The sequence below is a fragment of the Meleagris gallopavo genome, chromosome 10, assembly GCF_905368555.1.
Source record: "Meleagris gallopavo chromosome 10, MGAL_WU_HG_1.1, whole genome shotgun sequence".
NCBI lineage: Eukaryota > Metazoa > Chordata > Aves > Galliformes > Phasianidae > Meleagris > Meleagris gallopavo.
In genome coordinates this window covers 3,656,781-3,672,576 of record NC_139413.1, presented here as the reverse complement: position 1 = coordinate 3,672,576, position 15,796 = coordinate 3,656,781, and the positions used below count along the sequence as shown (strand labels likewise).

The following is a 15,796-nucleotide window of genomic DNA, read 5'->3' as shown; positions in this document are numbered from 1 at the left end:
CTCTCTTCCCACTGCTAAATTGCAGGAAAATAAGTTAAAAATACACCCAATGCTTTCCTCCTGCTATTTTCCACACAGCTAAGTGCTGTGGCAGCCACTGCACTATAACTTATGGAAGAGGGGGAGAAGGAGGTTGGTGATGAGGTGGAGGAAAAGCAGAGGGGCCATGTGTTTCCAGGGTGCGTGGTTGCAAGCATGAGCAGTCCAATGTAGCTGCTTCATCACACCTTCAAAGAAGCATCCCATCTAGCAATTGGCAACCCTGTCCATGGCAGGGGGGTTGGAACGAGGTGATCTTTAATGTCCCCTCCAACCTAAGCCTGTCTGCAAGGCAGGCATGGCAGAGGTAAGACAAATAGCTTCCAGCACAGATTTGGGCTGCTCAAATCCTGCCAGGTGAAGCCGGAGTTCTGCACTGTGTGCTAGGGCAGGTGAGTGCTAGGAGCTAGGATGTGGAGAAGGGGACACTGGCCACCAACTGGTGTCCTCTGCCTTGGGGACATGGGGTGTTTGTGGGCTTTGGGGTCTTCCATGGGACAGGGATCATCTGGTACTATGGCATCAGTTCATTTTGGTCCCTGTATCCTTGTACCTGGGCGCCACAGTGAGGTTGCCCACTTAATGCAGGGCTTTTTTGTGCATGTATACAAGGAATATCTGGTAGAAAGGAAAGAAGGACAGGAAGGGAGGGAGGGAGGGAGAAGAGGGAAGGAAGAGAGAGGGGGATGGGCGGAGGGAGGAGGGAAGGGAAGAAAGGGAGGAAGGAAGGAAGGAAGGAAGGAAGGAAGGGAGGAAGAGAGGGAAGGATGAAAGAAAGGAAGGGAAGGGAAGGGAAGGGAAGGGAGGGAAGGGAAGGGAAGGGAAGGGAAGGGAAGGGAAGGAAGGGAAGGGAAGGTACTTAGAGTGCTTCCCTAAATGTTTACGTGCCCAACCATCTTCCCCTCCCAGTCCAGACCAACTTCAGTTGAAGCAAGGAAGCAGGAGAGGTGAAGGATGAGAAGATTATTTATTTTTCATAGATTTTTATAAAAAATAATTATCAAATACAAAAAAATAAAAATAGCAGCAGCCTCCATTGTGAATAAAACCCTAAAGGGGACACAAACCACTCAGTGTTGCTATAGAAGAACAATATTTTGGTACGTAGAAGCTATCCATCCATGAGAAGCACAAATCTCCCCCAGCCAAGCCAGCACCTTGCTCACCAGTCTTTATACCCATGGTGATCAGGGATGGGTCATGCCCAAGACAACAATTTTAATGCAAAAAAAAAAAAAAAAAAAAAAAAAAAAGAAGTCAAATGTTGGCATCTAAACACATAGGTGCCCAACTAGAGCTGATATTGAGCGGTGGCAAGATCCAGGGCTTGAAATTCTCCTATCTACCTCCGTGTGTCTCCTGCACTCCATGTATGTGTGGCGACCATGGCCCCATGGCCAGCAGTTCCCCAAGGTGTCCCTCAGCCCTGCTATGTCTGTGGTGGGGTAGGCTGGGACACCAAGGCAGGAGGAGGCTGGCTGTGGGATGAGAGATAGGGAAAAGGCTCAGAGGAGGTCACAGCATCTCCTGCCTGGGACTGCTGGGATGTCCAGGTGCCTCTGCCCCCTGCTCCTTTCCTTCAGCCAAATGTAATTCCTGACAACGTGGGCTGTAGGAAGGATGCTAGCAAAAAGCCAAAGGATGCCTTGACAATCCCCAGTCTCTCCACACCGTGTCACCCTCTCTCCATTGCTTGGTGCCAGACAAACCCTGGCTCGGAGCCTGGCTCCACTGGCTCAGCTCGTGCTCTGGGGATGTAGTGGGGCAGATGTGGGGCTCCCAGCCACAGAATGGGGGTGCAGAGCTCCTGGACACGGATGGGTTTCTATGCTCTTGCTCCATGGTCTGTCCTCTGCTCTTTCCAACCCGTTTCTCTTTGTAGCATAAAACCAGCAGTGACAGTCCCAGCTGAGCAGGTACCTTCCCTACCCTCTGTCTCTATGGGGCCGTGTCCAGACTCCAGGCCTGTGGAATCAGCTCTGGGAGCCAAGGTTTTTTGCTGGGCTCTTTCGAGGCTAGGAGCAAATTTGAAGGTTTTCACTGGGTATGTACAGGAGAAAGAAACCCAAGAAAAGCTATACTGGGCGTGCAGTGCAGTGGGCCACAGAGACGGCGATAAGGAAAAGCTCAGTGGGAGATGGTGCTCAAAGAATCCTGATGAGTCACTGGGGTTCTGCTCCTCCCTGTGCTACAGGGCCTGACTTCCTCCAAGATCTGCTGACTGCACTGTTGAAGCTCACGTTTGGAGATATGGGGAAAGAAAAGGAGGACCCCTTCAGCCTCCTTCATTGCAGAGCATCACAGTTATTCTGGTTTGCCCATCACATCCCCCATCTATCTGGGTCTCAACAGCCAAGGCAAGTCTAGGGCACAACATTCCTTTTCAACCTCAAAATCCTGCTTCAGGACCAGAGCAAGGCGAAGCTCCAGTGAATCCCAAGGGCAACACTTGCCATCAGCAGATACTGAGAGTACCTCGAGGTCCTGGCCTCCACACCATCCACCAGAAACTCCCTCCTAGCTTGGCTGGGATGTTTGGCTTCTCTCTCTGTCGTCCTTCCAGCTCTTACTCCGCAAACGAGGGGAAATTCCCTGCTCTTCCTGCCCTGCCCTGCACTTTTCCCAATGGTTTGTACTTCACAGCAGCATGGGTGTGTGACAAAGGGTATCCTTTCTCAGCTTCATCAAGAGCAAAGAAAATATAATATATAATACTTTATATATATTATATATATATATGTATATATATATATATATATAATTAAGTTTAAATATTTGCAGAGATCACAACTACCTCGACCTTGCTAAAAGAAGCCTGTACAGCAGAGGGAGGGGAGTGAATAGTGACAAAATCCAGAGCAAAAACGCTGCACCAGGACACATGTCTGCAGCCGCGTCCAGGCTCCCGGTGCCGGACCCCATGCGGAGCCCCTTGGGCTGGACCCGAAGTCCCCGGCAGGAGCCTATGGGGATGGGGATGGGACCACCTGGCCTCCTTTTCCACAGCCACCAGCTACTCGGCGGCCTCCACTGCCATCCTCCTGTCTGGCTCATCCTTGTGCCTCCTGCCCCGGCATCCTGCCGCCTCCTTTGGTGTCCCTTCGCTCCTCCGGCACTCGCCTGACTGATAGAGGCCTTCCATGCCACCACTACTGGTTCTCCTCAGCCGCCGGGTCGCGGCACGTACACTCATCCTGGTCACAGTCAGCAGCGAATGGGATCACCTGCAATGACACAAAGGAGATGTTAGCCCAGATCAGGCCTCCGCTCTGAGATCCCTTGCCCACCTCCATAATACTTCTCCATCTTGGTATGGGCAGGCTTTGGGCTGAAGATGGTGTAGAGGAGACCACCAGGCTTCACCAGCACTGAGAAACAGCTCCGCTATGGGGTGTCCCAAGCTGTGCCCCACGGCTGAGCTCTGTTCTTAGCGTTTTCCTCTTCAGCAATTTGCATTTCAAATTTTGCCGTCACTGGTGAGCTTGAGTCTTGTGCTCCAAACATTAGGGGGAAATGCCCAATGGGCATTAGCCATTTGGACTAGGGGAGACATGTCTAGATTTCAGTTTTACTTTGAGCCTCGTTGTGTATGTCTGAGCCCACGGTCCGGTCCTTCCAGCTGGGAACTGGTTCTCCAGGCTCAGCCATAGCATGGCCTTGTCCTTTCCATCTCTTGGAGGAACTCAGCACCTCCCACCTACAGCAACCTCCATATTGCCTGGTGTAGGAACCAAGTTATATGCCTATAGTTCTTGTATGCAACAGGTAAAGAAAACCCAGGCAAGCTGGATGCAGTGTGGGCAGGAATGGCCTTCAGCAGGAGAGGCAGTGGGTCCATCTATGGTCATCCACAAGCATGAAAGAAGGTTGACTACCTCAACTGTATCCAGCCAAGCAAGCTTATGTCACCTCAGCCAATGACAGCAGAGCAGGGTGGAAGGGCACCAGCAGAATATCTGGCTCCTGGTCAACAGATGCCCAGCAGTGGGCCATGGGAGTTGAGGTAACCAGTTTCTATGGAGACTTTATGCAAACCAGGCTCAGAGCCTGGAGTTTTTCTAACTGTGGGAGCATATCTGATTTTTGACAGCCAGTGAGAGGCTGGAGAATTTGGAGTGTTCTGTCCTTAACACGGAAACACAAAAGACTTGTGCTGCTGGAGAGCTGCCTGTGGGGCACATAAACTGGGCTGTGTCTCCTTGGGACTGCCTGTCCTTTATTTTGGCCAGAGATCCAGATGCCTCAAACTCCAAGAGCCATGCCCTGCTCTGAGATGTGCTATCAGTGTGGAGGTTTCACTCATCACCTGGCTGTAAAGCCTATTCTCTCCTATCTCAACTGGATCTTCCCAGGATTTCATTTTTACCTTACTCTGTGTGTGCGTGTGATGAAAGGAAAAATGATTCAAGCTCCACAACAAAGATGAGAAGATCCAAATTCACATATTTTTGCACTGAGAAATTCTCTCGTGCCCTATGGTTTGTTTTGCTGCTGGATATGTTTGGGAAGGATGGGCTGTGAGTGCTGGGTAGCAAGTTAGGTGGGAGGGGTGGTTGTGGTGGGAGACAGAAGAGGGTCTGCACAACTCTAATGCCAAGCTTCTCCCTGTATGCTATTTCTCCTTTTTTTTTTTTTTTCCCTCCCAAGGAGAACTGGGAAAGGCAACTCATAGCAGATGCCAATGGACCATGCCAAAACACCAAATTCCCTTGAGATCACTCAAATTTACAACAAGGTGACTTCTGACTCACCATGACTAGCGCTACATCCTATGGAAGGCATGTATTTGGGACTTATTTCCCAAATTGAGAGGGAATCCTGTGAGCCTCAGCAGGAGCTGGGTTGAGCTCTCCGTCCCTCTGGCATGGGTCCAAACCTCACTGTAATCAGTGGAATGATGTCTATCAGCTTCAGCTGGTTTTGGTTTAAAATCATGGGTTTGTTGATGGGAGAATTGTGTTGCAGGCCTGGTTCCACAGCCAGCAAAGCACAGCTAATGGTGACCACTTAATCCCAAATGCCCATACTGTGGAGAATGTTGACTTACCTTCCTGGAGGACAGCGTGGAGGAGCAGCAGTCACCCCCATCATACTGGCAGTATGCCCGGTTGTTGATGGTGTCACACCAGCCATCTGCTAGGAAGGGCTAGAGAAACGAGTTGTTGCTGAAAGGGTTATTCAAAGGTGCAAAGTTCCCCCCAAGAGCAGAAATCCCATGTCCTCAGCAAGCCTTCTGTGCACTGCTCTCATGCAATGGCACTGCAGCTGTGCATGTTCACAGCCTGAGAAGGGCTCTGTAAGAGGCTGACCCAGCTCTTCTCTCCATCACCACTCTTCCCACCAGAAACCCTTCTTCTAATGAGCTTGGCTCTGAAGTTGAGCTTGGTGACTTGACTTGGGCAGCTAAGAGCTGAGAGGCAGTTAGGATCAATAGAGCATCCTGCTAAAGGGTCAATTTTAGGAAAACAGATGCTTTATCTCCCTTGGATTAGGGAGTCCAAGGTCAGAAGTATCCCAGAAGATCCTGTGCCCAAGCCAAGCCAAGAATTGACAAGCACTGGTGGCAAGGACTAAGCCTTTTCCAGAAGGTTCTTGGTCTGACTCTGACATCAGAGGACATGTCCCTGCAGTACTCTAGACTCTAGAGGTAGCTCTAGCTCTCTCTACAGCACACAGCCCCACCAAACTTTGCCAGGCTGGACTACAAGCCTACTTATCCAGTGGTCAGATGGGAAAAAGAGATCTCCAAGCACTTACTCCCTGCAGTCAAAATCCAACTCTGGCTTGAATAGAGAAGACATTAACCCTACTGATAATGAGAAATATTGGCAACACGGCCACCTTCTAGCCTCAGACTTGGCCATCTTCATTTTCATTTCTCTGCTTCATGGCTCCGTATGGTTGAGTAGTGGGGGACTTTCATTGAGTGGCACAGACCAGTGCCCTTTGCTGCTCTGCTGTGAGTCACCATGGGGTCTCCCTGATCTGCTGGGGATGAGCAGAGCCTGTCTTTGTGCAGCTCAAACTAATGCCCCAACATTAACAAGCCTTCCATACTTTCATCTATACTGTGGAAGCAGAAAGCTATTCCAGCAGAATAGTTTTCTGACCAGAAACATAAAACGGCACGAACAGCCATTCAGAAATCCACTTAATTTTTTTTTTGTCTGGCTACATGAGTCATCTGATTAGAGAAGAGAAACAAGTAACTGGGGCTGAGCAGCAGCCAGCTGGGCCTGAGAAACAACGCTGCACAACTGGTGCAACCCAGCAGCGTGCATGGGGAGTGCTTGCAAAGAGCTGTCAGGAGCCATAGCCGAAGTTTATTTAACACAGATCCACATCAGTACCGCCGAGCAACAATGGGATGTGCTAAGAGAATGGAGAGACCATTCATTATCTGGGTGATTAGCAATGAAATATTTCTCCTGCTCTGCACTGGCAGCTACTGGCTGAACAACTCTGGCCATCCTCCTGCTGTCATCAGAAGAGGCTCCTGGTAGAAACCTGGCCACCTCTTTGCTCAGGAAAGCAGCCAGCTCATTTGACTGGGTCTAGTGGTCCCAAATGATAAATCAGAGGACTCCAGGGTGCAGTTTCACAAATACAAAAGGGTAAACACTTCTCTTCCAATGAAGATCCCCAGTGGCTCTAAAGAATGACGAGAAGAAGTCTCTGGTGAGCTGGGGCTGGCAGGTGCAGGATGCAGGCAGGGGACTGGCCACTGGTGGAGACGAGCTCTGGGCATGATTTTCTTTCATGGTGGAGTTTTTCCTTGACCTTCACTCCATGTTTCATGACTCACTGGCAAAACAACACCCGCTGCTTCTGTAGTTTCCATCTAATTACCGCAGAGGATTGCTGGTCCCAGCTGCGCAGGTCTGAAACGATTTCCAGATCATGCTTTGTGTGCAAGGTGGGGGAGGACAGAGGCAGGAACAGGATGGGCAAGGAGACGCTCTCACTTTCTCTCTATAACTATTAGGGCTAATTGCCCCCTTTCCTCTATCCGCCAGAACGCGTACCCCACCCCAAACAAATATAGACTCCTATGGCAACACATGTTGGGGAAACTTAACAGCTCATGCTCCAAATTACATTGGAAAAACATATGAGGGAAAAATAAGAAATGACTAATTGGACTGGAGACTCCTGAGAGCCAGGAGTACGGGTTGGGGGCACTGGCCCTGTTCCTCTGCACCGGGACAGGTTCACAGCCTCACTGCTTACAGGACAGTGGCAGATCAACCAGAGTTGGGCTGATGAGGAGATGCTGCAGCTCTCATCGGATCTCCGACGGAGATGCATGAATCCTGCTGCTTTGCCAAAGAGCCTCCAGATATCTCCAATTTTTACAAGCAGAAAGAGCCAACTGTGGTGCTGCCCTTGGCTTCCTTTGGTCCATGCTTGCATTAGTCTCATCATGGTCTTCCAAGAGTCTAGGGAAGGACACAGACAGTGCAACCAACTATAAGCAGGTGATTTGAGAGAGAAAGCCACCTATGGATGCTACCAGCCCACATTGAAACTGTGTGGCTCTGAAGAAAAATACACCAGCATGGGGCAAAGAGAGGCTGGACTGTACCAAGGTCTCCAGGAGTACTTGGAAGTGTGTTAGAACACGATGGGGAGCTGTAGGGCCAGGCTGCATGCCACCAAGAGCTGGGCTTTGTCATCCATCTTGAGTCTTGGCAGAAGCATCGCCAGGGCATGTGTTAGCACGTGGAGAATGGCACCTGGCACCACAGAGCCAGGCAATGAGCTGCCCTAATAAAAATAGTAACACTGCACCAAGTGTTTTGCTCACAGCATTTTCTTTCACCCCTGTAGAGTCCTCAGAGAAGGAGCTGAGGCTTCTGGCTCTGTCCCTGCAGATGAACCAGACTGGACAATATGGGAGCATGGGGCCACCTCCTTTGTTCCTGTCCCAAAGTCATCAGCTAGGTGGATGGCGTCCAGATGCTTTTCTTCAATCTTATATGTAGGTTGATTCACTGTGAAAGAGCTTGGAAGGGTGTGACAGGAACAGTGGTGAGCAAGGCAGCCAGAGAGGCTGGGTTTGGGGAAGGCAGCAAAGCAGAACGGATAAACCACAGATGCCATCAGTACTGCACATATTTTGGTGCTGCGTCACGGGCACTTGGTGAACAGCATTTCTCAGAAATGCAGGCTTTGCTCTGGTTGAGCAGACCTGAAGGCCCAGTACCTATCTACTGGCAATGACCCATTCCAGATGCTTCAGAGAAAGGTGGAAAAAAGAAAAAAAATGCAATGTGCACCTGGCCAATTACGTACTGAACAGCTCTTCTGTGCTGCTGTGGAAAATGCTTGCGATTTCCATCTGCCTATAGCTAGAGAAAGCCCAGATCCTTGTTTCAGAATTCAGCCTCCGTAAGCAAAATGTTTCCTCCCAGCCTCTAGGATGCTGTGCAGGTCCTGCACTTTGCAGCCACACTGATTCTGTGTAAGGAGAGCATATAGACTGCTCTTGTGCTTTTACCAAGCCATCAAACCTCTTGCTGTCTTTGAGTCCTTTCTTTTGGGCAACAGTATTTTGGGCTTTGATGGACTTCAGACCCTTTGCATTCTGGGATGGCCATGTTTTACCTTGCAGGTGCCTTTGTTCTTCTCAGCTGTAGCTTTCACAGCAGCCCCAGAAGAGCAGGGAAGCACCATTCTGGAATGGGCAACAGGCAAAGACCAGCCCTGGAGATGTCATTGCCAAGCTCCATGGAAAGACTGGAGATCAAAGGGAGATGGTGCAGTAAAGGAAGCAGGGTCGTGGCTGGCTGATAACCTCTGCAGGGACATGCCTCTACTTGCTGTGCACTTGGTTTTCCAGGAGCATCAACATGTCTCAGGACCAGACGCAAGAAAGCAGCGACTCTCACCTTGCACAAATGGAAACCAGTTGGTGGTAGATGAGTGTCAGCCCAAAGCCAGGCTGATGGCCACAGGACATTGAGCTGTCCTGGTGCTGGAGGCAGGGATCACCTCCATGCCTTTCCTTCTTTGCCACCCCATTGCAGCCCTAGGAAAGCTCTGCTATTTCAGGAAGTCTCAAGAAGGACACATAGATTGCCCAAAGCCCTATTAAAAGCCAGGTTTACTCAACCCTCCACGCATCCACCACCCCGTGGTCTTCACTTGTGTCCCTGGAAAACCCCTCATGGAAAAGTCCTTGTCCCATCCCTTCAGCACCAGTCCAAAGCACTGTTTCCCTATAGAGAAAGCAGGCTGCTCTCCATCCCTTCAGCCACAGCCACAGTTAGAGGGATGCTACAGCACACTGTCCCCAGGATGCATCCCCTTCCTCGCTGCCGCTGGTGGGGCAAGGAGCCCGGCAATTCTTGGCTCTCCCAGCTTGCCCAGGGAAGTTGACGGGGAATGCAGACTGTGGGAGGAAATGACAATGTTCATTGTTTGGATTGAATATTTTTCTTGGCCCTCTCTCTATTGCAGCGTGCCTTTTATTTCATTATTTTTTCTCCCCCCTCCCCGACACCCCGAGCATGCTGACTCTCCCTCTCTCCTTCCTGAGGCTCTCTGGCACGCAAGGAGGAAATCAGCTCTGAAAAACACAGAGAGGGACAGAGAGGGAACAGCGCTGGCATCTGGTCAAGAAGATTTTTGGGATGCCTCGCTGCCCTGAGCCACTCTGAACAGCAAGTGAGTGCTGCCCAGCCGCTGTGCCCAGGAGAAGAGACCTCGAGGGAAGAGAGCTAAAGAAATTTGGCAAGAAGAACCTGAGACCAAGTGTCTGGGAGAAGACGAAAGAGGAATAAATTCCTGCAGTCCTAGTGTTTGTCCACTATTTCTGTGTCACCTGGTTTCTTTCCCCCGAGCCATTTCTGTGCTTCCTTTAGAATCACAGAATCATTAGATTTGGAGAAGACTTCTAAATCCCCAAGTGAACCCCAGCCCATCCCACCATGCCCACTGCCCACATCCCTCAATGCCACATCTCCATGGTTCTTAAGTACCTCCAGGGGTGGTGACTCCACCACCTCCCTGGGCAGCCTGTGCCACTGCATCACCACTCCTTCTGAGAAGAAATTTTTGCTAATTGTTGCCCTCGAAGCCACATGCCCTCAGGATGGCTTGGAAGTGAAATGAAGAAATATCAGTTGTTTTTGAGCTTGCTGCTGTCCCCAGGCTATTCGTTATCAATCACATCTCAGGTTCTCCAGGTGTCCCCTTAGCTTTGTCCCTTGTACATCCTGATCTCACTCCTCAGAGGACACAGAAGGAGGAATAACCCAAAGGCAGGAAAGAACAAGCACGGGGCAGTGCAGGGAAATGCCACATGCAGGCAGCACTCCTGGCAAGCCCAAGGGTCTTCGAAGGGTGTCCTCAGGGCTCCCCATCCCATAAGCCTGCCATCCTGCCCCCAGCACCATGCCCACTGCTGGCAGAGCCATCGCCAGCCAAGCCCTTCGTGCAAAGTATGTTGCAGGATAGGACGGGTTATGGAAAACAAGCCCTGAAAACCACAAGGGCCTCCTGACCCACTTGTATCCAGTTTCTGCCAAGTTCTTGTTACAGATCTTAAACAGAAAGAAAAACAATGTACGAGGGATGAAGGAGCTGAAGGGGAATATTCGTGTTGGAAGAGCAGTTGGCCGAGCTGCGCTCAGGGATGTTTGTTTATTGTCAAATGCGACTCAATGATTTTGATTTCAGCGGGTGCCTTCCGTGGTTTCCCACTCCTGTCTGCGTCCCCAGCTGCATGATGGCAATGTCTGCGAGAAGGAAGCAGGACCTGGGGCTCTGCAGCCTGTCCCTGGCCTGGTGCTGCTGCGTGGTCTCTGGGTGCCCTTCCATTTGCTTTGCCTCTTAGGAAAACAAACTCCACCTGTGTGCAGGGCAGGAAAGGCACACCTCAGGGGAATGCTGAAGGAGAAGCAATCTGTGCTAGGTCAGCCCACAGCCAAAGGTAAGCAGCATGGAAATGTGCCCAACAGGTATCTAGACAGCTCCATCTCCAGAGAGCTGCCTGCCACCCAGGGCTTTTTCCCCTTTCAGGCCAGGGGCTGCGTCTAAGCCCACAATGACCACAAACTTAATTTTAGTCACATGGATTGCTTCACCACATTCTCTTGAAACATGGCACACGCTGTCCTACATGGGAATGTGCCAGAGTCTTGGGCAACTCGTTAGGTGTGTGCTCACCTGGAGCACATGGCCCTGTGGGCTCTGGTGGAGCACCTGAAGGAACAGTAGTCACCCTGCTTCTTGCAGAAGGATCTTCTCCACGCTTTCAAGGCCAGGTGGCAGACAGAGGAAGAAGGCAGGCTGGATAAAAGAGTCACAAAATGCTCCCATGGAGGGAGCATTAAGGTTGGAATAGAGTTCTAGGATTGCCATGGTCAATCATGGTCTGATGGTCAACCCACCCCCACCATGCGCACTGACCATGTCCCCTCAGTGCCACATCTCCACGGCTCTTGAACACCTCCAGGGACGGTGATTCCAACACCTCTCTGGGCAGCCTGTGAGAGTGAATTTAAATGGCCGAGTTGATATAAACCTGGCTGCTTTTCAGAGCAGCAGGGGCTCCCCACTGCCCTACGGGCCAGGAGAAGAGGCCTCTTCCAGCATTATACTTCTGCATGGTTCCCTGTGCTGAGCATGGTGTAACACAAGAGCCCCTGTGGTGTGGCAGCAAAATGTCTCATGGATGTGGAGAAGAGGCAGCGACCTGCTGAGCAGCCCCATTTTGCTCAGGGTTCCATCCTATCCCCCATGGCATCAAGTTACAGTGGGACCCTGATTTTAAGTGAGATTTCCCCATCTTTATTGTACATGCTGTCAGAGGGGTTAATTGTGGCTGCCAAACGCTGGACACAAGCCGTGAAGGTGCCAAGGGAGGGTTTTGTGCACAGCACTGAGAAGAGGAGAAGACCCATTGGGTCCCGGCTACCTGTTGAGTCACGAGAGGCGAGAACAGCCTGCAGCCACAAACACGCCTCCATCCCTAACTCATAATTTCCACTGCAATTACTCAGGAAAACCACAAAAGAGAGAACAGCTTAGCATTTTACGATCGTGATAACATGATCGGCAGCGCACGCAAGGGCAGTGAGACCTTGTCCTCATGGGGGAAAGACCTGCAAAATCCCTGGCAGCTCGCGCCAGCCACAGCCTCCTGCCATGGGCTGCTATCACCCCGTGGTGGCCTCGTGCCGATGTCCCTGGCTGTCCCCCAGCAGGGTTGCTCAGAGCCCAGCCAGGAGGCCTTACGCAGGGCAGGCAGAGCCTGGGAGCTCAGGCCAGCTCCAGAACCGCATGTGTTCCCCACTAAGAAGGCAAAAAGGGTGCCTACACCTGCTACAGTTAACCCTTTGCTACCTGTGCAAGTGGAAATGGTGCAGAAGGGTTTGGCTGCCCATGTCTGCTTGATCACCGCAAGAGCCTACATTTTTCTTCAGGATGGTGGTCTTACTCCATCCTGTGAATATGACGGTGATGAAAGAGGTGGGCTTTTCCACCTGAACCACAGTGTTCTTCTCCTGCAGTGGGGGTAAGGAGAGTGCAGAGATGGTGGGCTGGAGACTGCTGTGTTTTCCCAGGTGTGACGAGCACTAGCTACCCTCATGCATGGACTCACACAGCACCAGGTCAGCAGTGGGGACAGGCGGTTTCCCTCCTCCTCCCCCCAGCCCCAAGCCCCCTCCCCTCTCCATCCACTGCTGCCATCTGTTTTCCTACTGATGGAAGGGGATGAGATGTTCCGCTGGCCCTTGAGAGGCAAAGCGTCTCGGTGCTAACTCGTATTCCTGATGGGCTTCTGGAAGGGTTCACATCACTCCCTCTCTCCTTGAACTACGTGCCTCCACGCGGAGGGGATGGGGAACTTGGCGCAGAGCAGCGAGAGACAGGAGGCAGATGGATGGCCAGATTAATGGAAAGGGAAGGGAGGTGGGGAGAGGAGTGAGAGGGATGAGCAGGCAGGCTGGTCTGCTGCCAGCGAAGGAGAGAGATGAGCGAGAATCTCACTGATGCCATTACTTGGTGACTTGAAATTTCCAGCAGGAGGTTGGCGAGGTGGGGCTGGGTTGGTCAAAGCTGGGCTTGGCTGCTGCTCACTGTGCCTTAGCCTGAAGAGGACCCTGAGGGGAGGGACCGTGCCAGCAGCCAGGAGCACTGCACTTCTCCTGAATAGGGCTGTATCCTGAACGAGGCGGCCAGATGAAAGCAATTCCTCATTCTGTGCACTCACTAAGAGACAACAGCATCTCCAAAGGGTGACTCAGACCTGAGGGGACCTGGAGAGGCCACTGGAACAGTGTGGAGAGCAGAGGCTGGGCTCCAAAAGAGATGCCTCCAGTGAGGGATTACTTTTAGATAGGGAGGAATCTGGGCCTAAGACATCCCACACAGCTGGCAAGTTGAACTGAACCACACCAAACCCAGGAGGAGCTCTAAAAGCAGATTCCTTGAGCAGGCAGATGAAGGAGACATGGGGATGAGTGGGGGATGTCATGCAGCAAGGCCAGGTTATGGGTTGTATTCCATCCATACCTTACTCTCAGTGTCTGGCATCTCCACGGTCCACAAGAGATTGGCCCCCAAGTGAAATGCCTGCAAGATCACTCAGGCAGGAGAGGAAGGGGAGTATGGGGATGGGAGTGCAAGAGAGCACAGATGAGATGGAAACCAAGTTTGGGGCACTTCCTTTGGTCAGAGAAGTGGACTGGTAACACTTCTCATCTTCCCAGTGCTTAGCAGCCCTCTGAGCAATACCTTCGGGGAAGAGTTGTGGCAATATAATGTCTACTCTAAAGCAAGTATTAAAAGATTGGCTTATCAGTCCAACAAAAAGAGTAATCAAAGACATGAGAGAAGAGGAGGAGAGCAGGGAGGAGGAGGCTGTGAGCTGTTTCTGAAAGGAAAGCAAAGAAAACAACCCGAAGGATGAATCTTCATTAGTATTGCAGTGAGTGACTGTGACCTTAAAAACAGGCCTGGCTGATGAAATTGCTAACAAGGAGGAAGGCATTGTTCCACAGAGGAGGATCAGGATATCTGACAAAGAGATGACCTGAGGACTAGGGAGAGAAACAGGATGACATTCACTTGTGTAAAATTGAAGGGCAAGCTCTTGTGCTGATAGTAAAACATCTGCTGTTAGCTTGGAGCTCATCAGTTGGAAACAAAGGATGCAGGGAAAGATCTGGGTGTACTTGCTGACCTCAGGTCTCTCTGAGCTGCCAGACTGATGCAACTGCAGAAATGACAGATATGTTCCTGGGTCTTATCAAAAGAGATTTACACATAGGCTTTGTGCAGGGATTTGGTGAGACTGCAGCTGGAAGAGCGTGTACTGCTCGGTCATTTCTACTGGAAGAGTAATTAAAAGCAGAAAAGGTGTAGAAAAGTATATGATAGTAATGACAAGAGTAGACTATCTGCTTTTAGGGCACTGCAAGGTTTTGGCTTGCTTAAGTTACAGCTGTGGGCTACAATTCTTGTCTGGAAATGCTCCCTAGAAGTAAATGAGGATAACAACACCCAGGAACAGAAAGAGTTTGTGTTGACCATGAGCATGCTAACGGCTCTAACGAGAAGACTGAGAGCACTGCTATGAGACACTGGGATTTTAGAGTTAGTGCCTCTCTCTCACGCACACAAACAAGCTGGCATTTTTCCATCATCCCTTATGGGGATGATGGAAAAGACGCAGACCCAAGGTGAGCCACAAAACCTTCCTGCTTCAAATATACTGCCCTGGAGCTGAGCTTTAAGAGACATGGAGCTCCCAAGGCACTGGATCCACCATTGAGCTCTGGTACTCAACCATCCAACTCCTCTCTAACACGCAGCAGCCTATTGCCTTACAGATTACAGGAGCGAGACACAACAAGGCGCCAGGTTTGGTAGATAACTGCTGCACGTCCTGCCAAGCACATTTCCTCCCTGGGGACATGTCCACTGCAGCATCGAGGCCACACGGTCACACACGGTCACATGTGCTGCCCTTTATTCCACCCTTCAGCTGACAAAGAGCTGAGCTAGGCAGAACTAGCGAGCAAAACCCGATCATTTGCATTGAAATGAGTTCATTAAAAAAAAAAATCAGCAAAACCCAAAGCTATTTTTGGTGTGTAGACTTCATTTACATTTTCCTTTTTGGTAGAAATCCCAAATTTTCAGCAGACAACATTCCAAAATTCCCTCTTCGCTCCCCCCCCCCCCCCCCTTATTTTTTTTTACCCTCAATCATAATAACAAATCGTGCTCGACAAAGACTGCCTATTTTTCATTTCCTCTGTGAACCGACTCCAGGCTGCCTATGATTTTCTCTTGCCGGGTAATTATTCAAAACCAAATGAGTGGCTAACCAATTTCTGCAAGGAATTCTTTGTCTGCAGATTCTTGGGGAGCGGTTTGTTTTGCACACACGACGCTGGAAATCCTCCTTGTTTTGGTTGGACGCGTGAGTCACACAGGGCTTTTCTGGACCCGTATTACTCCAGAACTGCAGTTCTGGTTAAGGAAATATTCAGGCTTGGAGTCAGCATGCGCTTTTTGGGGATACCCCTTGCCAGTGAAATCCTTTTGCTAGAATTTTCTTCCCGGGTTGGCCGAGAGGAGTGCGAGGAAGGAAACGCGGCACGAAGCCCTGGACCCATTCTGTGGCCACGCGGCGCGTTGCAGCTCACCCCCAGCACTGCCCTGGCCACATGCTCCAGATGAATGCCAAAACACTGAAACACCAGCAGACCTTCTCCATGCCAACCCATCGCAGACCTCC

General features: G+C 50.8%; 1 protein-coding gene across 2 annotated transcripts in view; it reads right to left on the bottom strand.

Annotated features, from left to right (window-relative positions):
* Nucleotides 1–987: 987 nt before the first annotated feature.
* PAPPA2 (pappalysin 2) overlaps nt 988–15,796 on the bottom strand; it is a 74,878-nt gene continuing 60,069 nt past the window's right edge. For both annotated transcript variants that reach the window (XM_085231559.1, XM_085231560.1), the window contains exons 21-22: nt 5,087–5,185; nt 988–3,263 (exon numbers count right to left, since the gene is read on the bottom strand). In XM_085231559.1, the coding sequence (XP_085087685.1) occupies nt 3,189–3,263; nt 5,087–5,185 (174 nt within the window). In that variant the 3' untranslated portion in view covers nt 988–3,188. The remainder of the gene's footprint in view (nt 3,264–5,086; nt 5,186–15,796) is intronic.